At 36.7% G+C, this 27664-nt stretch overlaps 1 protein-coding gene across 3 annotated transcripts in view; it reads left to right on the forward strand.

Moving 5' to 3' along the window:
- PUDP (pseudouridine 5'-phosphatase) overlaps positions 1 to 27664 on the forward strand; it is a 575274-nt gene that overhangs the window by 393476 nt on the left and 154134 nt on the right. For all 3 annotated transcript variants that reach the window (XR_013169370.1, XM_077145311.1, XM_077145310.1), the window contains exon 4: positions 16 to 179. Coding sequence is in view for 2 of the 3 variants with exons in the window: in XM_077145311.1 (XP_077001426.1) it covers positions 16 to 179 (164 nt within the window). In the remaining variant the exon portion in view is untranslated. The remainder of the gene's footprint in view (positions 1 to 15; positions 180 to 27664) is intronic.

The following is a 27664-nucleotide window of genomic DNA, read 5'->3' on the forward strand; positions in this document are numbered from 1 at the left end:
TTTTGTTTTTTACAGCATCAGCTTCCTCATCTCCATAAGGCTATTGCCGACAGTAAGCAGAGCTTCCTCACCCGTGTCCTGACAGTGAGGAATGGACCTCTCTCTTCTGGGAACCAGCATCCAGGAAATCCCCTCTTTTGTCAGTATTCGGTGTGGGTAGACCAATCCCTGGAGCCCTGGTAAGCAGGATGAAATTACCTTAATTGGTCTAGATGATCCTCTTGTGTGAACTAGAAGAGCCAAACACAGTGGGGTGGCTCTAAATCTTCCCATCTGACTCTCAGCTCTCTTTCTTTTAGAAGTCCATAATATGCTCTAATTTAATCTCATGACATTCATGAGACAAGTGTCTGGCAACACAACAGAGAAGACTGAAATGCAGCAATGGACACAGGTTTTTCCCAAAGTAATTGTTAGCCCTGAAACAGGACTGGAATCCAGATATCTGAAATGTCTTGTCTAAGGATCCATCCTTGTCAAATTTTGTCCTGATGATAACCACCGCTCTGTGCACATGGTCCTAGGGCCTGGTTTTACCACATTAGCTCTTACAGTGAGAATCTTGGACATGCCAAGTAAGGTCCAAAAGGGGACCTTCATTTATAAGAGTTAAGGAGAATTTAAAAGTGGTCCTTAGCTGTTACATTTCTAGCTGAATATTAAAATAATAGTAATATGGATTCATTTCCCATAGTTTTTTAAATTGAACTTATTACATATAGCCACTCTTTAAAAAAAATTCTTTCAACAAATGAAGATAATTTAGAAATAAAAATAGTAATAAGGTTTATATGGCAGATAATAATAGATGTTTATATAATTATTTTACTTAGTCCCCAAACCCTCTGCAGAAATAAGAGGGGAATCTTTGTCTGTCCATCTATCCATCCATCTATCCATCCATCTATTCTTTTATCTCATCTATCTTTTCTACCTACCTATCCATCTATCTACCCATCCATCCATTTATCTATCTATCCATCTACCTACCTACCACCAATCTATCTTACTCTAAAACACAAAATATACTTTTTTTCTAATAAGGATAGTATGATAATGTGTGGGATACGATTCTCAGTAGGTTTAGGAATTATCTCTGATTAACTGTCTCAATAGTTTTAGAGTTATTACTATCATGAGTGTCAAAGAAGTTAAGAACTTATCCTAAACCTCATAATTAATAGGTAAAAGAATCAGAGAAGCTTTTGTTTTCTAACTTCCAGTGCAGGGTATTTTCACTATACAATTTTTTTTTTTACCAATTTGAAGTTTTAGGGTTAAAAAATAATTTTATTTTTTAGGCTTCAATAAAATTCAAAGAATCAACTTAGTGTTCACATTTTAATTTGTTCCCAGACCAGACTCTCCCCTATTCAAAAGCCAGAGAAACAGAAAGACTTTGCACCACTTATACATATGTAAACACCATTTGCTCTATAACTTTGTGGACCAAGGAAATCATAAAATTTCTAAACCACACCCTTGGAAGATAGTATGTCATTCAAAGAAGACCTGTGAGTACAAATATGTTTAAAACTCCTGATTCCTCAAAACTTAATTTTACAAACTTTGTCTTCACTCATTTTTTTCTAACTCCTGCTGAGTTTTCTTTCTGGCATTATGTAAGTCAAGAGGGCTCAATGGCTCGTTGTGTGAGGTTTTTCTTCTTAGTGTCACTTATATTGACCCTTTCCTTCCTACCGAAGTTGAAAATAGCTAAGCCTTTTTGATGCAGAAGAAAGATATTTTAGGTGGTTCTAAGAAGTGGAACATGCTTATGTAATAAATGGAATTTTTGAATTTTTTTCTCTGCCAATCTTGAAATAAGTACTGGGTAATAAAAGTGAAATAACTTCATATTTTACATCTCTAGCATATAATCACTCTGTGAGTGGGAATTATAATGCTTCTTTTGTGGTGTGAATGACTTGTTAACATCCTAAAACAAAAATAATAATCACACTCTACTAGAAAAAATGTAGCTCTTTTTTTCCCCCAAAGGGAAACTTTTTCCCTAAACTGATAGTCTTGATTTTGAATTAACAAATAAATCAACTTCATCATTGTCAATCATGTTTATTTATTGAGCTTATATGTGGAAGAAAAATATAACTGGACTTGTGGGGAAAGAAACCATGTAAGGAATCTGGATACAATTGAAAAAAGTCATAAAACTCAGATGGTGAGAGAATTCTCGCTCTGTCCTTAGACTAATTTGTAATGTTATTTTTATCTATCTATTTAACCTGTCTTGAAGTGAGTTTTCTTCTTTAATAATAATAAGAAAAAATAATTTCTGTCTTACTGATTTCACAGAGATTCTTTGAGCTTGAAATAAATGAATATGGAAGCCCTCTGCAAGCGTTCCAAGTTACATTCACACATGCTATTAACACTTTGAAAACCTAGTTTTGTTTTTGCTGAAGTCGACACCTTTGGTGGGTGGTTATAAGCAAGAAGTTTGGATTTAATGAATGATTATGAGCACTGAATCATTATATAAATATTCCTTTTTTATTCTTTCTGGTATGTTGGAGTAGATAGAGGGAAAAAGCTGAAATCTCTGAACAGCGATTCAGCTGCCGGGATCTCTGATAATGATTGTAAAAGTCTTTATCTTCTGCCTTTGTGATTGTAAAAGCGGGGATTCCCTTTATCCAGGTTTTCTCCCCCCCTCAAAGTAACTTGTGAGGACAAATCCCCTAATGCTAGTGGGATAACTTGAATCAACTCAGAACCAACCATCCACTGGCTCCAGCTGTTTCTGTCCTTTACATCTGTAAATTGTTTCTGCCTGTACCTGCTATTGTGATGATAACTCTGTCTCAAGGTCTGCTTACACTTGCTATTGAAATTGTAATGCTGCAGTTCCCCTTCTTAGAATCCATAAAAACTTTGATCTCCCCTAGCCTTGGGGAGACAGATTTTTGGGCCCAAAGTCCATCTGATCTCCTGCTTCCTGAGGTCTCCTTGAAACCCAGGTGTCTCAGGAATTGGTCATTTGAGGGCATAGGTCATTTGAGTGCATTACCTTTGTCTGGTGACAGGATCGTTTGAGACCCCTCAGACATTTTGGCATTGGTATTTCAGTCTGTTTTCACATCACTCTAGACTGCATCCTTTAGGCTAACTCAGGCCTCTCAAAGTGCGCTCCAATGACCAGTAATACTGGCATCACCTGGGAGCCTGTTAGAAATGCAGAATCTCAGGCCTGCCCCAGAAAGGCCAAATTTGGCCCCAGAGAGTCCAAATCAGAGTCTGCATTGTGACAAGACCCCCCAGGCAGCTTGATGTCAGATGAAATGAAGTACCATGAGGCAGGAGTGGCCACAGCAATGAACCACAGGAGGCTGCAGTGAAGGCCCCGTGGCTTCCCTGCAGTTAGCCAAAGGGAAGTCCACTGAGGAGGGAGAGACAGTGATCCCAAATCCCCAAGCTTGCTGGCTTGCACCTTCCAAAAGCAGGCAGTCCATCATTGCGCTGACTCTTTCTAAGCGTCTTCCACAGTACTTGAGTTCCCTTCTCCAGCAGTGCTGGGTGTCCTGAATCCAAGCGTGAGCAGAATGCTCCATGTCCGGGAAACACCACTTGAGTTGTGCTCATGGATTCAAGTTTCTGAAGTTTAATAACCTCCAAGAGAATGGCAAGGTGGGAATGGCAGTTGTCATCTTTTTTAAAGTGCAAGGGTGTGAGATGTTCACATTGGTAATGGTAATGGGGTAATAACAGCACTGCACCCATTCCTTAGGGGTCCATGAGGACCAATATGCTGATACACGGAAGGTGCTCAGAGCAGCGTCTCTCAAAGGGTAAGCATAGATGGGATTCCTATTTGGGATTTTCTCATAACTGTTTCTAAAATTGCACGCACATACCCACAACCAAGATTCCCTCCTTAACCTAACATGCCATATATTTTGTTTATTTATTTTTAAAATTTTCCTCCCTCAAATTAAAATGCAAGCTACTTTAGGGCAAGGATTCTTACCTGTTTTTATCCTGTTGTGTTTTGAATGTCAAGTTGCATTTTAAATTTGGGTCCAAGTGGAGTTGAGGTGCGACACAATGGGAAACTGAGGCCATAATGCATAGAAAAGATTGTTTGTTATTCACAGGTTCAGCGTCGGGTGGGGGTGGGTGAGGGGTCCAAGGGAAGTGCCATCAGCTCAGGGTGCAACCAGCAGGTGGGGAGGACAGAGGTAAAGTGAGAGGGTTCCAAGAGCTTGTGTCCTGTCATGGGTCGGGGGTAGAGATTGGTAGCTCTCCTGCTGGAGTTAAGGAGAGCTTGATTTAAGGTATGTGCAGTTGAAAATGAAAAGGGATTGGCAATCCAAGGGCAGTGGGATGGTGAGTTGATCACGTGGGACCCACTGTGGGTTTGGGGTGAGGTGTGTGCGTGGGATGGGAGTGGCCACATTTCCAACTTGGGGCAAGGGGAGTTCATGACTCAGGGCTGGAAGGTGTTTCTTAAACACTGTGGAAGCCCAGGCAGCACACAGACGTTTTTCAAATTATCACAAGCTGTGTCTCCAATGGCCAGAACAATGACTTAGCAAACTAGTGGTTCAATTTGTTCAATAATTGGCAACAGAATAACCAGTGATGAAGGAGTGGACAAATGAATAAGGATATGGAGGGGAGGATGCTGAGTGTTGAGCTTGAGCCATCTCTCTCCAACTATTCGAGGCAAAGCATACCTCTTTGATTGTGAAGAAGGACTTTTACTGTATTGGTTCAAAGCTTTGAGAAATATTGCACATGTGGCAGAAGGTAGGGGAAAACTACGTTTTGCATACTCTGTTTCGTGGCACATATATGATTTCCCATGGATTCAATCAAGTCAACTATGATAGTGATATTTTCCTAATATTAATTCTAGGGAAATTTCTATAGTACCTATAGGAATTCAGCATACAAATATGATTTTGAAGTTTCCCTTCAAATGCTTGTATTTTCAGACTGTTCTGTGAAAGAACCTTTTGTTCTTTGTTTCCTTGTTGTTGCTTTGAGCCAAATATGCCTGCATTTCAGTAAAGAGAAGGCCTCTTATAAGGGAGCCTTGAGAATTCTCCATGCAAATTTAATGGGAGGTAGAATGGCCAAATGTACTTATGTACTTTATTATCAGCACCCCAATGATTGTGCTACACCTATCTTTAAAACGACTATTAATGTTAGAATTCAGATTAAGCTCTGTAGTCACCTCCCATCAAGGCTAAATCAGAAATCTTAAGTTTTCAGTTCCACAGCTTTTGAAAATTATGTAGTTGTACCCAAATTAAAATATAGAATATTTCTATTACCTCGGGGAGTTCCTTCCTAACTGTTCTCAGTCAATATCCATGCCTTATAAACAATCAAAGTTCTGATTGTTATCACCACTGATGAATTTTGCCTATTCTTGAGTTTAATATAAATGGAAACCTAGAGTATTATCATTTGTGTCTGTTTCTTTGTTTATTTAAATAAGATATTGAGACTCATCCATGTTGTTTCTATTCTATTATGTTGTTCCAGTTTGAAAGGATGTATGTACCCTAGAAAAGTCATGTTTTAATCGTAATCAATCTTGTGAGAGCAATGGTTTCTTCTAATCTCTAATCAGAACTATAGGTTGGGAACTTGATTAGGTTATCTCCATGGAGATGTGACTCAATCAGGGGTGGGTATTAAGTTTGATTAGATGGAGACATATGTGGGTCTTGGTTAGTTAACCGGAATCCTATAAAAACGGAGACATTTTGGAGAGAGTTCCTTTTGAGAATGAGGAGAGAGATGCAGGGCCACGACACAACAACAGAGCCGAGGCACAATGAAGCAGAGAGTCCACGCTGCCAGAGACCTTTGGAGTTGAAGAAGGACAGTGCCTCCCAGGGCACTTCATGAAACAAGAAGCCTGAAGAGAAAGCTGGCAGACACCGTCATGCTCACTATGTGACTTCTCAGTTGAGAGAGAAACTCTGAACATCATCAGCCTTCTGGAACTAAGGTGTCTTTTCCTGGATGCCTTAGATTGAACAGTTCTATTGCCTTGCTTAAATGCGGATATTTTTTCAGTCCTAGAACTGTAAACTAGCAACTTATTAAATTTTCCTTTTTAAAAGTTGTTCCATTTCTCATATTTTGCATTCTGGCAACTAGCAAATGAGAACATATGTGAATGTAACAAAGATTGTTTATACATTCTCCTTTTGGTGGAAATTTGCCTCTTTGCTAGCTATGGGCTATTATGAATTGAACCAGTAAGAACAATCTTTCACAAGCTTTTTTATGGATGTGCGTTTTTCTTCTTTTTTCTTTTACGCAAGTTCCTAGGCCATGAAGTGGGGATATGTTTAAATTTTAAGAAATTGCCAAATGATAACCCAAAGTATTTTTTATCATTTTATACTTAGATCATTAACATATAATGATTTAATGATCCAGTTGCTCAACATCCTTGCCAGGAATTATGGAGATGTCAGTCTTTTTAAATTTTAGATATTCTAATGATTATGAAATACATCTCATTCTGGCTTTAACTTTCATTTTCTTGATGAATAATGATGCTGGACATCTTTTCATATTTCATTGGCCATTTGTATATATTTTTTCTACGTTAACATTTATGATTTTACATCTTTATGATAAATTGATCCTTTTATCATTATAAACTGTCCCTCTTTAACTCTGGTAGTAGTCTTTGTCATAAGCCCTTCTTTGTTTGATATCATTAGAGCCATATAATCTTTTTCATGCTTGCTGCTTTTAAGGACTGTATTTTTCATTATTTTACTCTCAGTGTACATTTAAAGTGAAAAGTGATTTTTTAACAGCTTCTATTTTTTCCCTGTTTTTTAAAAAAATCCTTTCTAACAATCTCTGTCTTTTATTTGTAATGTTTAGTCCATTTACATTTAATGTTAAGTGTTGATATGGTTTGGTATGTATCTACCATTTTGCTATTTTCTGTTTGTCTCATCTTTTGTTGTTATTGTAATGTTCCTCATCTTCTGACTTCTTTTGTATCAGTAAATACTTTTTAGACCTACATTTTCTCTATTGGTTTTTCAGTTGTATTTCTTTGTCTCATTTTTATACACATTAATATGAAAATTAAAATATACATCCTTAGCTTATCACAGTTTATTTAGTTACTATTATACTGCTTCATATAAAATGTAAGAACCATGGAATGTTGTGATCCATTTGTTTCTTCCCCCATTCTCTATGCCAGTTTTGAGTATTTTTACATTTACAAATGTCAAAAACACCACAGAACATTACAACTTTACATTAAACAGCTGTACTTTAAATTGGTTAAGAAAAAAGGACAATCTTGCCCATATATTTACCATTTCCAGGGTTCTTTATTCATTTCCATAGATCCAAATTTCCATTTATGTTATTTCTCTTCAGCCTGAAATATACCCATTAGCATTTTTCCTCCAGTTGCAAGTTTGCTGTAAAAAATTTTTTCTCAGTTTTCCTTTATTTTAAAATCTTTTCCACTTTCAATTTTGAAGGATATGTTTACTAGATATAATAGATTGAGAGGGATTTTCCTTCGGCACTTTTAAAAATTTCCCATTGCTTTCCATTTGGCATAATTGCTGTTGAAAACTCAGTAAACATTCTTATCTTTATACTTCAGTATGTAAGATGTTTTACTTTCGCTGCTTCCAAGGTTTTCTCTTTTTCTTTGGTTTTCATCATTTTGACTCTGATATGCCTAGGTTTAGTTTTCTTTGTATTTATCACTTGGTTAAGTTTGTGAATTCTAAGCAGAATAAACAGAAAGAAAGCAATACTTAACATCCTAAATTTGATATTTTAAAATGAATTCATAAAGTTTTCGCCATCATTTCAATATTTTTTATGCTTCATTATTTTCTCCTTTTTTGTGATAGCAAACATACATATGTTGAACTGTTTTCTCTCAGGTCATTGAGACTCTGTCTATTAGTTATGTTCCTTTTGCTTTTTTCTTTCTTCTTCTTCAAATTAGTCTCTATTGATGTTTCTTAAAGTTCACTGTCACGTTCTTTGGCTGTTTTCAGTCTGCTCTTAAGACCAGCCATGGAAACTAAGTTTTACAAATTTTGCATAAGAATTCTTGAATATCTATTAGGTTATTTTTTAAAGCTCTCATTTCTATGATGGACATTCATAATGGTTCCCTTTTTATAATCATTGATCATATTTACAATAACTGCTTTAAAGTCCTTGTCTGATATTCCCAATAATCCCAATAACTCTATTGTTTCTATTGGCCACCTTGTCTTATTGTTATGTATTATACTTACCTATTTTTTCACACTGCTAGTAATTTTTTATATTGTACATGGGACATTATGGAAGGTATGTTTTAGAGATTCGGGTTTCCATAATTTTCCTCTGAAGAGTGTTAATTTATGTTCTAGCATGCAGTTAAGTTACATATAAAATTATATTATTTGTATACTAATTGTTTATTATAAAATGTACTTGATGCAATGTATATTTATTTGTGTAAGACATTTTATAAATGTTCCATATGCAATTAAACAGGTTGTCTTCTGAAGTTCATTTAATTGTAGCATGAAGAAATCTAACATTAATTTTTCAAACAGCTAATTATTTCAGTGCAGTTTACTGAAGAATCTATCCTTCTATGAATTTAAATTGTCAACACCTTATATAAGCAATGCCATGCACTAATGATGAGTTTATGTAAGCATGCCATGTATTAAAGCCTAGAGTCTGCTTCTCTAGTCTCAATTCCCTTTCATTGGTATATCTGTCCCTGAATAAGTAATCTGTTACCATAATTCCTATACCTTTCTAATGTGTTGCAATTCCTGTTCTAGGGATTTCCCCAAAATTATTCACCACTTTACAGAAAAAATGTGTATCAACTTACTCTTCCATATGAACTTGGAACCATGTTTCCAATTTTCTATAAGCTGGAAATTTTTAAATTAGAATTGAATTAATGTAAAAATTTGCTTGAGAAAAACATGATATATTTGAGTCATTCATTTACTTGTCTCTTACATTCTTCAGAGAGATTTGATATATATATTTAATACATATAATCATATAATTATAATCTGGTTTTTTTTTTTTTTTTGTATGCTGTATGGCCGGGTCACATTTCAGTATATTTCCTGTTAGTGCAGCACCTTTTGTTGAATTTTTGTTTGTTTCACTTGTTTGCTGTTTTTTGGGAAGTGCATGGACCGGGAATCTAACCCAGGTCTCCCACATGCCAGGCAAGAATTATACCACTGAACTACCCTTGCACCCCCTGCTGAGTTCATTTTAAAACATTTTCTGTTTTTTTTTTTCTGTTATAGATAATAGAATATTATTTTCATCATATTTTGGAAAGTGTTCATTTCTGGTATGTAGAAAAGTCTTTAAGCACTTATTGTCACATTTATTATTTTGTAGGGCTTTTTTCTATTGTTAATATTTTTGTCTTGGCATTTTCAAAGTGGATAATCATATATTTATATATAACACCAATTAATCTCATTTCTGTTAACATATATAAATTCCTTTCTTTGTTTCATTGGTTTTCTTAGAATGTCCAAAATGATGTCAAACATTAGCAGTGATAATGAATATCTTGTCTTGTTCTTGACTTTTCAGCCCTTTAATTATGTAACTAAGAGATTTTGAAATGGACTATAACTAGGTCTTACTCCCTATTCTTAAAATTGTTACAAACTTGAATGAACTCATTAACTTTCCATGAATTTGAGGAAGCAGCTTTCAAACAAGTGATCCCACATATGCTTTGCCCAGCTTTTATGTATTTTTACTAGTGCCTAAATTTATTTAAATTTGCGTACTATAAAAATTAAGGGTATAATTTGATGAGTGATGTTAAATGTATGTACTCATGTAACGGATATCCAATCAAGATAAAGAATATTTTCATGATACTAACAGTTCCCTGATGTTCACTTCTAATCAATCTGCACCATCCATTATGGGCAGCTACTTTTCTTATTTATGTCACCATAGATCAGTCTGGCTATTCTTGAGCTTTATATACATGGAATGATACAGTATCTTCTTTCTGTATCGTTTCATATATCACTGGTTTTGCTCTTTTTCAAACCTGAGTCCTATTTCATCTTACGATTAGACCGTCATTTGTCCATTCTCCTTTGATGGGCATTTGGATTCTTTATAGCTCTTAGTTATTATAGATAAAGTGTCTATGAATATTGTTGTCCATGTCTTTTTGTGGCCATAAAAAAAAAAGCTTATTTCTCTTAGGTAAATATTAGGCAAAGTCATCGAATCAGTACATTTCAGTTTTAACATGGCTAGCTTCCCAAAGTGGATGGAACTTGTACACTTTCACCACCAATTTATGAAAGTTCCAGTATGTGTTACAGTCATCCCAGTTTCGTTCTTCCAGTTGGTAGAAAGCATTACCTTTTGTGGTTTTAATTTGCATTTTCCTAATAACTGATGATGTTGATCACCTATTCGTGTATTTATTGGCCATTTGTATATTTTCTTTTGTGAAGTATCTGAGCCTTCTGCCCACTTTTTAATGGGTTGCTTGTCTTTTTATTACTGATTTCTAGTTTCTTTAAAAAAAACCTGAGTACAAGTCATATATCTAGTGTATGTATTGCAAATATTTTCCTCCCAGCCCCTGCCTTACTTTTACAGTTTATTAATAGTATCCTTTGAAGAACAGAGATTTTAACTTTGATGGAGTACAATTTGTCAAAGCGTTTCTTTTTTTTTTTTTTTTTTTTTTTCTCCTTGGGTTTTTTTTTTTTTTTTTTTTTATTAACGGAAAGAAAAAAAAAGAAATTAACACAACATTTAGAAATCATACCATTCTACATATGCACTCAGTAATTCTTAACATCATCACATAGATGCATGATCATTGTTTCTTAGTACATTTGCATCGGTTTAGAGGAACTAGCAACACAACAGAAAAAGATATAAAATGTTAATATAAAGAAAAGAAATAAAAGTAGTAGTAATAGTAAAAAACAACAACAACAAACAAACCAACAAGCAAACAAAAACAAAAAAAACCCTATAGCTCAGATGCAGCTTCATTCAGTATTTTAACATGATTACTTTACAACTAGGTATTATTGTGCTGTCCATTTTTGAGTTTTTGTATCTAGTCCTGTTGCACAGTCTGTATCCCTTCAGCTTCAATTACCCATTGTCTTACCCTGTTTCTAACTCCTGCTGAACTCTGTTACCAATGACATATTTCAAGTTTATTCTCGAATGTCCGTTCACAACAGTGGGACCATACAGTATTTGTCCTTTAGTTTTTGGCTGGATTCACTCAGCATAATATTCTCTAGGTCCATCCATGTTATTACATGGTTCATGAGTTTATCTTGTCTTAAAGCTGCATAATATTCCATCGTATGTATATACCACAGTTTGTTTAGCCACTCTTCTGTTGATGGAGATTTTGGCTGTTTCCATCTCTTTGCAATTGTAAATAATGCTGCTATAAACATTGGTGTCCAAATGTCCGTTTGTGTCTTTGCCCTTAAGTCCTTTGAGTAGATACCTAGCAATGGTATTGCTGGGTCGTATGGCAGTTCTATATTCAGCTTTTTGAGGAACCGCCAAACTGCCTTCCACAGTGGTTGCACCCTTTGACATTCCCACCAACAGTGGATAAGTGTGCCTCTTTCTCCGCATCCTCTCCAGCACTTGTCATTTTCTGTTTTGTTGATAATGGCCATTCTGGTGGGTGTGAGATGATATCTCATTGTGGTTTTGATTTGCATTTCTCTAATGGCCAGGGACATTGAGCATCTCTTCATGTGCCTCTTGGCCATCCGTATTTCTTCTTCTGGTAGGTGTCTGTTTAAGTCTTTTTCCCATTTTGTAATTGGGTTGGCTGTCTTTTTGTTGTTGAGTTGAATAATCTCTTTATAAATTCTGGATACTAGACCTTTATCTGATATGTCATTTCCAAATATTGTCTCCCATTGTGTAGGCTGTCTTTCTACTTTCTTGTTGAAGTTCTCTGATGCACAAAAGTGTTTAATTTTGAGGAGCTCCCATTTATTTATTTCCTTCTTCAGTGTTCTTGCTTTAGGTTTAAGGTCCATAAAACCACCTCCAGTTGTAAGATCCATAAGATATCTCCCAGCATTTTCCTCTAACTGTTTTATGGTCTTAGACCTAATGTTTAGATCTTTGATCCATTTTGAGTTAACTTTTGTATAGGGTGTGAGAGATGGGTCTTCTTTCATTCTTTTGCATATGGATATCCAGTTCTCTAGGCACCATTTATTGAAGAGACTGTTCTGTCCCAGGTGAGTTGGCTTGACTGCCTTATCAAAGATCAAATGTCCATAGATGAGAGGGTCTATATCTGAGCACTCTATTCGATTCCATTGGTCGATATATCTATCTTTATGCCAATACCATGCTGTTTTGACCACTGTGGCTTCATAATATGCCTTAAAGTCAGGCAGCGCGAGACCTCCAGCTTCGTTTTTTTTCCTCAAGATGTTTTTAGCAATTCGGGGTACCCTGCCCTTCCAGATAAATTTGCTTATTGGTTTTTCTATTTCTGAAAAATAAGTTGTTGGGATTTTGATTGGTATTGCATTGAATCTGTAAATCAATTTAGGTAGGATTGACATCTTAACTATATTTAGTCTTCCAATCCATGAACACGGTATGCCCTTCCATCTATTTAGGTCTTCTGTGATTTCTTTTAACAGTTTTTTGTAGTTTTCTTTATATAGGTTTTTTGTCTCTTTAGTTAAATTTATTCCTAGGTATTTTATTCTTTTAGTTGCGATTGTAAATGGGATTCGTTTCTTGATTTCTGCCTCAGCTTGTTCATTACTAGTGTATAGAAAAGCTACAGATTTTTGAATGTTGATCTTGTAGCCTGCTACTTTGCTGTACTCATTTATTAGCTCTTGTAATTTTGTTGTGGATTTTTCTGGGTTTTCTACATATAGTATCATATCGTCTGCAAACAGTGATAGTTTTACTTCTTCCTTTCCAATTTTGATGCCTTGTATTTCTTTTTCTTGCCTAATTGCTCTGGCTAGAACTTCCAACACAATGTTGAATAATAGTGGTGATAGTGGACATCCTTGTCTTGTTCCTGATCTTAGGGGGAAAGTTTTCAATTTTTCCCCATTGAGGATGATATTAGCTGTGGGTTTTTCATATATTCCCTCTATCATTTTAAGGAAGTTCCCTTGTATTCCTATCTTTTGAAGTGTTTTCAGCAGGAAAGGATGTTGAATCTTGTCAAATGCCTTCTCTGCATCAATTGAGATGATCATGTGATTTTTCTGCTTTGATTTGTTGATATGGTGTATTACATTAATTGATTTTCTTATGTTGAACCATCCTTGCATACCTGGGATGAATCCTACTTGGTCATGATGTATAATTGTTTTAATGTGTTGTTGGATACGATTTGCTAGAATTTTATTGAGGATTTTTGCATCTGTATTCATTAGAGAGATTGGTCTGTAGTTTTCTTTTTTTGTAATATCTTTGCCTGGTTTTGGTATGAGGGTGATGTTGGCTTCATAGAATGAATTAGGTAGTTTTCCCTCCACTTCGATTATGTTGAAGAGTTTGAGGAGAGTAGGTACTAATTCTTTCTGGAATGTTTGATAGAATTCACATGTGAAGCCGTCTGGTCCTGGACTTTTCTTTTTAGGGAGCTTTTGAATAACTAATTCAATCTCTTTACTTGTGATTGGTTTGTTGAGGTCATCTATTTCTTCTTGAGTCAAAGTTGGTTGTTCATGTCTTTCCAGGAACCTGTCCATTTCTTCTAAATTGTTGTATTTATTAGCGTAAAGTTGTTCATAGTATCCTGTTATTACCTCCTTTATTTCTGTGAGGTCAGTAGTTATGTCTCCTCTTTCATTTCTAATCTTATTTATTTGCATCCTCTCTCTTCTTCTTTTTGTCAATCTTGCTAAGGGCCCATCAATCTTGTTGATTTTCTCATAGAACCAACTTCTGGCCTTATTGATTTTCTCTATTGTTTTCATGTTTTCAATTTCATTTATTTCTGCTCTAATCTTTGTTATTTCTTTCCTTTTGCTTGCTTTGGGATTAGTTTGCTGTTCTTTCTCCAGTTCTTCCAAGTGGACAGTTAATTCCTGCGTTTTTGCCTTTTCTTCTTTTCTGATAAAGGCATTTAGGGCAATAAATTTCCCTCTTAGCACTGCCTTTGCTGCGTCCCATAAGTTTTGATATGTTGTATCTTCATTTTCATTTGCCTCTAGGTATTTACTAATTTCTCTTGCAATTTCTTCTTTGACCCACTTGTTGTTTAAGAGTGTGTTGTTGAGCCTCCATGTATTTATGAATTTTCTGGCACTCCGCCTATTATTGATTTCCAACTTCATTCCTTTATGATCCGAGAAAGTGTTGTGTATGATTTCAATATTTTTAAATTTGTTAAGACTTGCTTTGTGACCCAGCATATGGTCTATCTTTGAGAATGATCCATGAGCACTTGAAAAAAAGGTGTATCCTGCTGTTGTGGGATGTAATGTCCTATAAATGTCTGTTAAGTCAAGTTCATTTATAGTAATATTCAGGTTCTCTATTTCTTTATTGATCCTCTGTGTAGATGTTCTGTCCATTGATGAGAGTGGTGAATTGAAGTCTCCAACTATTATGGTATATGTGTCTATTTCCCTCTTCAGTGTTTGCAGTGTATTCCTCACGTATTTTGGGGCATTCTGGTTCGGTGCGTAAATATTTATGATTGTTATGTCTTCTTGCTTAATTGTTCCTTTTATTAGTATATAGTGTCCTTCTTTGTCTCTTTTAACTGTTTTACATTTGAAGTCTAATTTGTTGGATATTAGTATAGCCACTCCTGCTCTTTTCTGGTTGTTGGTTGCATGAAATATCTTTTCCCAACCTTTCACTTTCAACCTATATTTATCTTTGGGTCTAAGATGTGTTTCCTGTAGACAGCATATAGAAGGATCCTGTTTTTTAATCCATTCTGCCACTCTATGTCTTTTAATTGGGGAATTCAGTCCATTGACATTTAGAGTTTTTACTGTTTGGATAATATTTTCCTCTACCATTTTGCCTTTTGTATTATATATATCATATCTGGCTTTCCTTCTTTCTACACTTTTCTCCATGTCTCTCTCTTCTGTCTTTTTTTATCTGACTCTAGTGCTTCCTTTAGTATTTCTTGCAGAGCTGGTCTCTTGGTCACAATTTCTCTTAGTGACTTTTTGTCTGAGAATGTTTTAATTTCTCCCTCATTTTTGAAGGACAATTTTGCTGGATATAGGAGTCTTGGCTGGCAGTTTTTCTCTTTTAGTATTTTAAATATATCATCCCACTGTCTTCTAGCTTCCATGGTTTCTGCTGAGAAATCTACACATAGTCTTATTGGGTTTCCCTTGTATGTGACGGATTGTTTTTCTCTCGCTGCCTTCAAGATCCTCTCTTTCTCTTTGACCTCTGACATTCTAACTAGTAAGTGTCTTGGGGAACCCCTATTTGTGTCTAATCTCTTTGGGGTGCGCTGCACTTCTTGGATCTGTAATTTTAGGTCTTTCATAAGAGTTGGGAAATTTTCAGTGATAATTTCTTCCATTAGTTTTTCTCCTCCTTTTCCCTTCTCTTCTCCTTCTGGGATACCCACTACACGTATATTTGTACGGTTCACATTGTCCTTGAGTTCCCTGATACCTTGTTCAAATTTTTCCATTCTTTTCCGGATAGTTTCTGTTTCTTTTTGGAATTCAGATGTTTCATCCTCCAAATCACTAATTCTATCTTCTGTTTCTTTAAATCTGTCATTGTAGGTATCCATTGTTTTTTCCATCTTTTCTACTTTATCTTTCACTTCCATAAGTTCTGTGATTTGTTTTTTCAGTTTTTCTATTTCTTCTTTATGTTCAGCCCATGTCTTCTTCATGTCCTCCCTCAATTTATCGATTTCGTTTTTGAAGAGGTTTTCCATTTCTGTTCGTATATTCAGCATTAGTTGTTTCAGCTCCTGTATCTCATTTGAACTATTGGTTTCTTCATTTGACTGGGCCATATGTTCAATTTTCTGAGCGTGATCCGTTATCTTCTGCTGGCGTCTGGGCATTTAGTCAGATTTCCCCGGGTGTTCGACCCCACAGGTTGAAAGATTTTTCTGTGCAATCTCTTGGTTCTGTTTTTCTTATCCTGCCCAGTAGGTGGCGCTTGTGGCACACGTTTGTCTGTGGGTTCCACCGGTGAAAGTTGCTGTAGGTCCTTTAACTCTGGAAAATTCTCGCCGTAGGGGAGGTTCGGCAGCCGAAGCGTCTTGGAAGAATGCCAGCCGGCCTGGGGTTCCGAATGCGGGGAGGGTCGCCGGCCGTCGCAGCACAGGAGAGCGTCCGGCCAAATTAGCTAGTCGGCCCAGGGCACCAAGCGTGGCGGGAGGGCGCCAGCTGTCGCAGCCCGGGAGAGTGCACTGTTCCCAGCCGACGGGGGAGTCACGTGTTTGGAAGGGATCCCCCGGTCACTGTTCTCCGCAGTCTGGGGATTTCCGACCCAACTATCTCAGTTGTTCCGGGGGGCCTCGTGTGGTGGGGGCACCAGCCGCCGCGGCCTAAGGGGACCGCCTGTCCAATTCTACCAGCTGGCCTGGGAAGGTGGAAGGGAGGGACTCCGGTCGCTTGCCGTCCCACCCAGGAAAGCCCATGCCCCTTGGTGATCTCACCGGAGCTGGTTCTCCCAGATAGTCAGCCGTTCCAGGATGGGGTACGCTGTCCCTTTGATCTCCCTCGTGGCTCCGGGAGCTGCTCTGTATTATCTCCACTCCCCTAGTAGTTGTTCTGGAGGAGGAAAGGTGAGGGCGGCAAGGCTGTCGAGGCTGGTGGCGGAGGAGCACGGTGAAGGCGGGGGAAGAGGGCACCGTGGTGGTTGGAGAGCAGCCGGAGCAGGAGGGGGAGGAGGGAGGGGAAGGAGGTTGGGCGGCTCGGCTGCTGCGGGGCATGGGCGCCGCGCGGCGGGCCGGCGGAGAAAGAGAGGGGGGGAGGAGGTCGGGCGGCTCGGCTGCTGCGGGGCGTGGGCGCCGCGCGGCGGGCCGGCGGAGAAAGAGAGGGGGCTCAAAGCGTTTCTTTTACGTTTAATTCTTTTGTTGTCCTTTCAAAGAAATCTTTGCTTGAGATAGCAATTCTAACATCTGACTACATAGAATATAGTTTGAAAAATGTTTAATTAATGGATGAAGAAAGGTATATGCTCTAGTTAAGGAAATCACAGAATAAGAACATTTACTCAATATTAAAACCCATGCAACCCAACAATAAAACCTCAAAATATAAGGAGAAATTGATTTAAAGCAATTTTTTTATTAATAATTATTTGGTTAGGGAAGTTTAGGTTTACAGAAACATCATACATAAAATATACAAAATACAGAGTCCACATATATCATCTTATTATTATCATTACTACTATTATTATTATTATTTGGGACCTCTACCTTTCTTTTTTCTTTTTCTTATTGTAAAAAATAACATACATACAAAAAAGCAATGCATTTCAAAGCACAATGCAAGAATTCATTGTAGAACAGATGTCAGAATTTGGTATTCTGGCTAAAATTCCACAGCTGACTAAAATTCCACAATTTGGGGTTTTTATTTCTAGTTGTTCTAAGGTTCTGGAGACTAAAAGAAATATCAGTATACTGATTCAGCACTCATACTCATTTGCTAAACCCTAACTTCTCTGTGTAACTTCACCATCACCTTTGATCTTTCCATCCCACTCTTTAGGGCTATTTGGGCTATGGCCATTCTAACTTTTTTCTGTTAGAAAATATTAAATATTTTCATAATATGGGATAAGAAGATGGAACTAGCTGATGTTCTGGAGAGTCTGGGTCCTCTAGGTTTCAGGACTTAACTTGCCCAGGGACCCATCTGGTGGTTCTAGGACTCTGGAAAGTAACCCTAGTGCATGGAACCTTTATAGAATCTTATATAACAACCTAGGTGTTCTTTAAGATTGGCAGAAATGGTTTTGGTTGGGTTTGGCAAGCTATGATTGGAAGCAACGTCTAACTGAAGCTTGTGTAAGAGTGACTTCCAGAGTAGCCTCTAGACCCTAGTTGAACTCTCTCAGTCGCTGATACCTTATTTTATCACATTTCTTTTCCCTCTTTTGGTCAGGAAGGTATTGTTGATCTCATGGTGCCAGGGCCAGGCTCATCTCTGGGAGTCATGTCCCACATTGCCAGGGAGACTTTCACCCCTGCAAGTCATGTCCCACGTAGAGAGGAGATCACCCTATATTAACACCTTGCATTAATGAAGTACGTTTATTATAATTCATGAAGGAACAATTTTATAATTGTACTATTAATTACATAGGGTTCATTGTGCTGTATAGTCTATTTGTTCTTCTCATTTTTATCCTAAGAACTTGTATACAACCTAAAATATCTCCTTTTAGCTACATTCATATATATAATTCAGTGCTCTTAAATATATTCACAACAGTGTGCTACTATCACCACATTCACTACCAAAATTTCTAACATATCCTTCTCATTAATCGAAGCAATCAAATTGCTAAATAACAATGATAAAGAAATAGAGACATTAAATTTTGAACAACACACTGTAACAGGATTGCATTATGAAAGCTACATTGAATTATCTACACTCTCTCTCTATATATATATTTTAGGAACACAGGATGCCCTTACAAAAAATTCACCATATCCAGGCTATAAAGGAAACGTGCCAACATTTTTCAAAAGTTCAGGGTCATTCAATCCTTGTTTTCTGGTCCTAACACAGTAACATTTTAAATTAAAACAATAAAATTAGTTTAAAAGTACTAAATTCAGTCAAACAGCTGGCTTCATTCTTGTTCCCAGGGTGGAATACCAAGGTGATGATTTTTCACACTGAATTGAGTATTGTGGTTGGCTTCATGTAAACTGACCCAAACTTGCATCTCTGGATCAGCGCTGAATGTGTTCACTGATAACCATGGAAGCTGTACAAGCACACTGCATACATTGAAAATTGTAGCTTGTGTTTAAATGCACCAAGAGAAAAAAAAATGTAGCATTTTCAGGAAAAGTCTGTGTACTTATAATGTACTAAAATGCCTGTTCTTTGTTTACCAAACTTCAGCTGAAAGCATAGCTATTTCTCTATTCATATCTGAGTTTAAGCAAAAGTTTAAACGTTCCTTTTCAAAAGATAGCGTTTTTGTCTTTTAAAAATATAGCATTGTTATATATCACGTAGATTTTGTGAACCTGATTAAGTGCATTTTTCTCCATTTGGCTTATTTGGGTTTGAAAACCCTTTGTGTTCACCGCTCCTGAGCCATTACTCTCGAATATTTTACCTAGGAAGAATGCATTTGCAATAATTTATTGGTGTACCTAAATTCCTCTACTGCCCTAAAGACTGAGACAATTTATACTTTCTGTGTGGAGACAAACAAAAATGCCTCTGAAGATTTCAATAACAAGAAATTACGTTTAAATCACTGGGAAGGACTGTGGACCGGAAGTCCCCAATTTACCCCACAGCAAAAGAGCAATCATCTCCATTCTCCACGCTCTGCCTGCCTTTTCCTTTGTTTTAAATGTGAACGCTGCCAATCACATTTGCCTCCTTTTTCATCTCCTCAAAGCAGTTGCCTGTTCTCTTACAGACAAACATGACAGGCTGGTCGGAAATTTACAATGCAAGATGCCAGGATTCCTGGAAAAACTTCCTCCTTCTTTTGAGCGGCTGCCTGGGTAAAGAAACTGAGAACGGACAACAAAGAGAAGCTCCAACAACTTGAAAGGGGGAAAAACTGCTGAAAAAGAAAAATCAAAAGTTTTGTACAACTTAAAATGTTCATACCAAAGTAGGGACCAAAGTTATATTAGAGAATATATAAGTTTTCACTAAAATCTTCCATTTTCTTCCAAAGGATAACCTAGCTTAAAAGATTCCAGATGCTTATGTAAAAGATTTTATTTTTGTTTCCAACCAAAAGGACAGATTTTCAGGGTTGAGGTTTTAAGCAAGTTTACTTTTTTTTTTTTTTTTTTTGACTTATTACAGCTGTATCATTTCTAGTTAAACCTTAGATCACTCCTTACTAAGGAAGCATTTACAGATCCATCCCCAAGAAGTAAGAGGGGATGATATGGCACGCCAATGTCCTGGTTTCTTTGTGACTCAGGGTCTGACAGGAAAACAGCCTGAAGGATTTTACAAAGAAATGCCATACAAGTATAATGCATACCAACACGCTCTATGGGATCATAAAGAGAAAAAACACAACTTTCAATAATTCATTGAGCATCTCTGAATCTAGAATAAGTTCTAGGAATTATGGTTTTCAGAATCTATGTGAATCCTGATAGGAATGTTTTATATGTGTGTACACACACTCAAATACAACTTGATAATAATGTTGAATATCTCTGAATATAAAGTAAATTCTAGGAATTAGGATTTCTATGTGAATCCTGATAGGAATGTCTCACGCATACATGTATGTATGTATGAGGGAGGTAGGTGTGTATGTGGGTGCATTGTATATGCATGTATATAAATATAAATACATATAAAAAACAGTATATATTGGGTACACTTTTAATAATTCACAAGGATTAAAACAATTGTTAATCATGCTCATTTTTCTATAAATATAAAATGTTGTTTCATCTGCTTGATTTTTACAACCGCCCCTTTCTCAGCATCGCTGAAGTTAATGAATCTGTGGAATGATTTTGACATCTAACCTTTGAACCCATCTTCAGTAGCAATTCAAAATTGCTTCTCCTGTCTTCTTCATAAACCATGATTCTGATTCTTCTATTCAACACATGGCTTGTTCTTTGAAGAACCAAATCAGAGATATTTCAAACAAATATTGCCTGTTGAGGAACAGAGAATCAAAATTGATTGGAATGCAATTACATGTCAAAGAATAAAATATACTATGGTAGATTTGTAAAGGAAAGAATTTTTTAGAAATTTGTTGTATTTTAAGAAACCATGGGACTCTAAGTGATAAAAAATGTATAAAATTTGGTATGTATTTCTGGTAAATAATCCACTGTTGCATATTTTATTGAACACCTACAAGAAGAGAGAGGAAAGGTTTTCATTTTCGGGTATACCAATGGCTGTAGAAAAGATATATTTTGCTCTGGCTTGAGAAGCAAGAGATATAGTATAAATAGAAAAGATCGCATCATTCAGGGTCAGCTCGATATGGTATTAAATTCTTTCTTTCCCACCTGTTAGCTATGTAGTCAGGCAATTTTCTTAGCCTTTGCAATTATCTTCTTTTATCTAGAAATTGAAAGGAGCAATCTTACCTCTCTGACCAACATATAAGCCAATGAGATTACATGTGTACATCTGTGTGTGGGGGGGTGTTGATCTAAAAATGATTAAAAAATTAAGAATTTCTTAATGGTTGGGAAGAAAGCAAAGGATGGATAATATATTTTGCAACACATGAACATTGTATGAAATTAAAAATTACATATATATATATGCCAGACCTTTCTCTAGGTTTGATGCCTGTTCAAGTTGGAGACACATGGTTCTAGATTCTGCTTTCTCACTCACACTCAGTGCAATTTAATCCCCTGTTTGTGTCAAAGAAAAACTAGGGAGAAGGAAATTAAGCCTTTGTTTAGTGAGTTCATTAGGTTACAAACATGTACCAGGTAACAGGTAAAAGAGCTTGGGTTTTTGAACGAGTGGATGTAACTCAGGTTCTTTAGCTCTTTCTCAGAAACTAAGTACCTTAAATTATCTTCCATCTGCATTCCTTTTCTGTGAAACAAAATGAATAACCCATAATATGCAGGATTAGTTTAGAGATTAAATGAAAAAAATTGTTATCATATAAAAGTACATAGCAAATTTCTTGGTACATAGTAGGGTTTCAGATATAGAATTATCATTTGAGTTTTCAAATTCAAAGATTATTTTCACCATTTAGACCTTCTAAGAGAATATGAAAACACAAGGAACTGAAAAATTATAACTATGTCTAAACCTGAAAAAAATATTTACCAACTGTGTTATATATTTAGAAAAGTATCAGGACATGGAGAAAAACACTGTATTCCCTTTTAAAATACCAATGCTACTTCATGTTGTAACAGAACTCAAGGAAAATTTAGACTTGGGAGACTGTGGTGGTAGATTTAGTAGGTGCCCCAGAAAAAAACATGTGTTCTTTATTGTAATCTACATTCCTGTAGTATGAACCCTTTGTAAATAGGAGCTCTTGAAGATAATATTTTTAGTTAAGATGTGACCAACTTAATGAGGTCGGGTGTCAATCTGTATTTCAGGAAGCCTTATAAAGAGGATCTGGAAGTTACAGAAGTGAGAAAGGAGAAAATATTACCATGTGACAGGAGGCAGAGATGCAAATCAGGGCACCCCAAAGATTGTGGCAAGCGCACACCAGTACGAGCCATGAGACAATAAATTCTCATTGGTTTAGCCAACCCCTTGTGTGGTACATATCATAGAAGCCTGGCAAACTAAGACAGAGACCTAGGTTGTAACAGAACTTATAAGTATTTATCCAAACGCAGCCTGAGTTCCATAACAAGTGTTGGATGTCTTTGTAAAATGAGTAATATGCTTGAAAATTTCCATTTTAATTGCTGCTTTTATGCTGCACCATCGTGTTACTCAAGATCTCTCCTATTTTGTGACTAGTGATTATTGTTTGGCAAGTTTTAGTCCTGACCATGGTCTCCAACACAGGCTATTTGGGCAGTTGAAGATGAAAATGCTCTATGTAGCGTCTATTTCTTTAATGAAACCATCTCATGAAAGCTGGAACCACTGACCACTCCTCCCCAGCCCCCAAGGGCATGGAGCACCTACAGGCTCACCTGGTGGTGTCTTTCCTTAGAACACAGCAGGACTCGACCTGGAGTCAGCTGGTTTCTTGTGCAGCCATAGAAGTTCCCACCTAGAGAGCTAGAGTCTGGTTCTTGCCTCATTTCTATTTACCTTCTCCAAGGACAAATTGCAAAAACGTTTATTCATGTCTACCTGTGGCTTTACTTCCTTGTTCTTCCCAACACCGTATTTGTACTTTATTATTTCCAATTTTATGGCTTAAAATATCCATTAGGTTGGAAATCGCTGCAGTGAAAAGAAAGAAAGTAAAGGATCGAGGTTTAGAGAGAGGACTCTGCAAATTGGAGATTACTGGATCACCAACTTGAACCAGATATAATAGACTCCAAATACTATTTTCTCCTTTAAATGTATGGGAAATTCTATCCCTTTGCCTGGAAAATTGCTCCAGGCCCCCAGCTTCCTTCCAAGTGATTTTGAATTGGCCAAAGACACAAAAACTCAATGTCCTTTGAAATGTAAGTCTGTAAGATCCTTTTAAAGCTATGCATGTTGATAACTTTTAAAGCTAAATATATTGATAACAAAGGAATTTTTCTTGGATGCTTAGGAGATGTATATGTATTTCTTTCTCACCTTACTATTTTCTGTTTATTTAAAACCTACTCTGTCACTGGAATTAATCTCTTTTACTCCTTTTTCTACTGTAGCAATATCTCTTATAACTTTCACTGGTGAGGTATACGGTAAAGTTCATTTTTGGCTTACTACAAAGAATAGATGAAGTCTTTACATGAAATCCACCCTTATGGAAAACTATTGTCAGACATATAATTCAAATAGGGTCTAGCATCTATAAACGTAATGCTAATGGGCTTTACTTGACTTTCAAATAAAGGGTAGGTTTGACGAGAGATGAAGGAAGAAAAGTGTCTTACCTCATTTCTATATTCATCTGATAAAATAATTACCACAAATACATCTTTTAGCCTTGCTACAGATCTTATTATTTATAAGAATAACAGTTTATCAATTTTTAACTGATCTAAAGACTACTTTAAAAATAGAAGGTTTTTGCAGAACACTAAAAAAAATTGAGAGACTTTCTGCTTTAATGAATTGAGTCCAAGACTTATGTTGAAAATTAGATGTGATCTTGAGTTAATAATTTATCTTTCTTAAATATACCTTAATTTTTGGTTAAACAAAGAACATAATACTTCCATTCTAATTTTCTTCACCAGAGAACCTTATTCTATTGACTGAAACATCTATGAAACTAACTCGGCTCAGAAAAAAGTGACATCTGAAGAGAATATTATCTCTAAATTTATATAAAAGCATGATTCATTTTCTAAGCATAATGGAAATCAGTGAAGAAATATTGACAGGAATAAATCCAACTAATTACTATTATATATCCCCTTTATAATGCTATTCTTATTTTAAAGATGGACAAGCTATGTTTATCTCAAACTCTTTATAATATTTCTCTTCATCTGTGAAAACAGTTACTAGTTAGTAGACAAGTGAATTCTGAAGGCAATGAGTAAACTCATCAACCAGTACTTAAGGATTAACAGCACTTACTGACTTGTTCCTGTATTTATTATCCCAGTAGTTCTTAGTCACATCCTTTAGTATTTCTTCTGTAGAATGATTTAGTCCTTTTTATCTAGCAGTGAATTGGTGACAAGAGTCACCAATTTGTCAATTATTGAAGTGGGCCAAAATTACCTTCTATTTTCTCCCACCTCCTCTTTTAGTCCCCTTTTCCACTCTTAAAAGCTACAAAGTACCTTTTTGTTTCATAGTGTTTATATCCCTCACACTTCTGGTTCATCAGATTATTTTTTACAGAAATGGTTTTCCACAAAAGTGCCCATAAGTCTCCCATTCTCTTTATTTCTTGCCAGATAGGAATAAGAATTAGCACTAATTTTCACTATAGGTTGGAGACCACAAAGGATGAGATAAATACTTTTAAAATAGTATGAATTAGTTCATCAGAAAAAAGAGACTAAAAACCAATAACTCAACTATCTTCAGTTTTCTATAATTTGAATTCTGTCCCAGCTTTTCTCTTAATTTATTCAAGCCTCTGAATTGACATGCATGATGCCATTTCTCACTAAGATCAATACTGAGCATTTATAGTTTCCACCATTGTGGTAAAAATATATTAGCAACAAATGGATAAAAAGATATTCAGAGACCATTTCTAAAAGAACCATTTGATTAACAACAACTATCAAGGATTTATGAGATGGAGATTTTTCTTATACTGTCAGGAGATATTCAAATATAATTTTGCTGCAGGAGACAGTGGCAGTTCAATGACTGCTATATGCCTAGATTTTCAAAAAGCTTTAGATAATGTTTCACCAGTTAAGATATTGTTAAATCCAAGTGTTAATAATCATTTCATTTAAAAGGAAAAAGGTCAACAGTTTAAGCCAGCAAAACTCATTGTAGGAAATCACAGCTCCTACAAATGTTTTAGCTTACGAATAGAAGCATGGGAGATGCTGTGTCATGGAGAAGGCTACATATCTTTGTTTTTTTTGGAGGGTGGGGGGCAGTGCATAGGCCAGGAATCACACCCAGGTCTCTCACATGGCAGGCAAGCATTCTGAACTACTCACATACATACCCTTTTGAACCCTGTTTCCTTATCTCCATATAGAGATTATAATACTTACAGGCATGCAATTGATGAAAGTTAGTTGATGCAGGTTAACCAAATCACTGTCACTTTCAATCCATGTTCTAGTCTGCCAAAGCTACCCGAATGCAACACACCAGAGATAGATCGGCTTTTAATAAAAGGGGGTTTATTTAGCTAAAAACTTGTAGTTCTTCAGAGGAAAGGCAGCTAACTTTCCTCTGAGGTTCTCTATCACATGGGAAGGCACCGGGCGACGTCCATGGACCTTCCCTCCTGGCTCCTCGGTTCCAAGGGCCCTCTGCAGGCATTTCCTTTCTGCATCTTGGAACATCTGGGCTGAGCTGTGAGTGCTGAGATGAGGTATGCTGAACTGCTTGGGCTGTGCTCTCTTTTAAGCCTCCCTCTAATTAAATTAAATGTCACTCATTGTGGAAGGCACACCCCTTAGCCAACTGCAGATATAATCAGCCTAGATGAATCTCACGTGCTAATGTTTCAACAGCCCGAAGCACCACCACCTGGCCAAGTTCACACCTGAAACTAACTACCACACACCAGTAGCTAGTCTTTCTCCAACTGTTAGGGAAAGACAGAGTTCACCAAGGTCTTGTCTACCCTATAAGTCCTCTAAGACCATTTGCTTTGCTCCTGATCATTCCCTAAAGCTTCTGGTCCCGAGGACTCCTGGAAAGGAAAGAATTGCAATTCTGGGTAGCAGTGTCACTGTGCAAGTCATTCAACAATAAACAATGTTTATTGAATTGTCACCACACTTACTATCGCAGTTCTTCCTCATTGTGTTTGGTAGGCTGCTGCGTAAGTCAAGGTTATCTACAGGGAATTACAACAAGAGAGGATATTGGCTTAAACCATAGGCTTTCTATTATTGTCCTTATATTTTAAGGAAAAGGAAACAAGTCCTTAGTATTTCTCCTGTCTTCAGATTCAGGTCTCTCTGATACCATGTCATTTGTTCAATCCTTCATAGGAAAATCCCCACTTTCTTTATTTTTGTATGTTGTATGATGGGAGTCATGTTTCATTATTTTTCCATGTGAGTATCCCGTTATTGAAGCACCATTTGAATTTTTGTTTGTTTGTTTTTGGAAAGTGCATGGGCTGTGGATAAACCCAGGTCTCCTGTACGGCAGGTGAGAATTCTACCACTGAACTACCCTTGCACCTCCATCCCCAATTCCTTTTAAGGAAACAACTCAAAGCAGTGAGTCTGGCCTTAGGATTGTCACTCTCCTCTTCCTCTCTTCCCTCCTCCAGCAATGCATTCCCCAGAAACCATAAGGGAAGAGGGAGTTTGGATGGAAGACCCCACCTTCCTAGCTATAGACCACTGTGGCATGCGGCTTTGCCCCTCTGTTTATATGTACTGTCAACTAGATGACCATGGATCTCCAGAGATGGCTCATTCTTGGGATGACTAGGTTAATGTATCAACTTGGCTTGGTGATGGTGTCCAGTTGTTTAGTCAAGCACTGACCTGGTTGATACTATGTGGGTATTTTGTAGATAAATAGCATCTTCAGTCAATTGATTGCATCTACAGCTGATTGCATCTACAATCAACAAAGGACATTGCTCTCAGCAATGAAGGGAGTTTCTCCATGCAGTCATTTGGAAGTCTTAATGGCAGAACTGAGGATTTTGGAAGCCAAAAAGAAGAATTTCTACCTCTACCTTCTCCCCTTCTGTTTGGGAATTCAACTTCCCCAACATGAGAATTTCCAGATTGAGGCCTGCCCTTCAGAGTTCAGATGTATCAGATTTTAGAGTCATCTGTATAGGCCTACCCTATGGAATTTGGATTTGTCAATTCCCATGGTCCCAAGAGCCAATTCCTATAGTAAATCTCTTTATATATATGTATGTATGTATCTGTTTGGTTCAGTTTCTCTGGAGAACCCTGATAAATACAATTCCAAGTCAATACTGAGAGAAAAAGAAAGAAAAGGGAGGGAGAGAGTGAGAGAGAAAAACACCATTTTCTAACCACCCCTTTGCAACTGATAACTGAGGCCATGGGTCTTGGTTGAGGACTTGCCACTAGGGTTTTGCTTCCAACAAAACACACCTTTGCTCTTTTATTCTGGGCAGGAAGCCTGCAGAGAATGACAATCGTGTGTCTCCTGTTGTA

Source organism: Tamandua tetradactyla, chromosome X (assembly GCF_023851605.1).
Source record: "Tamandua tetradactyla isolate mTamTet1 chromosome X, mTamTet1.pri, whole genome shotgun sequence".
NCBI lineage: Eukaryota > Metazoa > Chordata > Mammalia > Pilosa > Myrmecophagidae > Tamandua > Tamandua tetradactyla.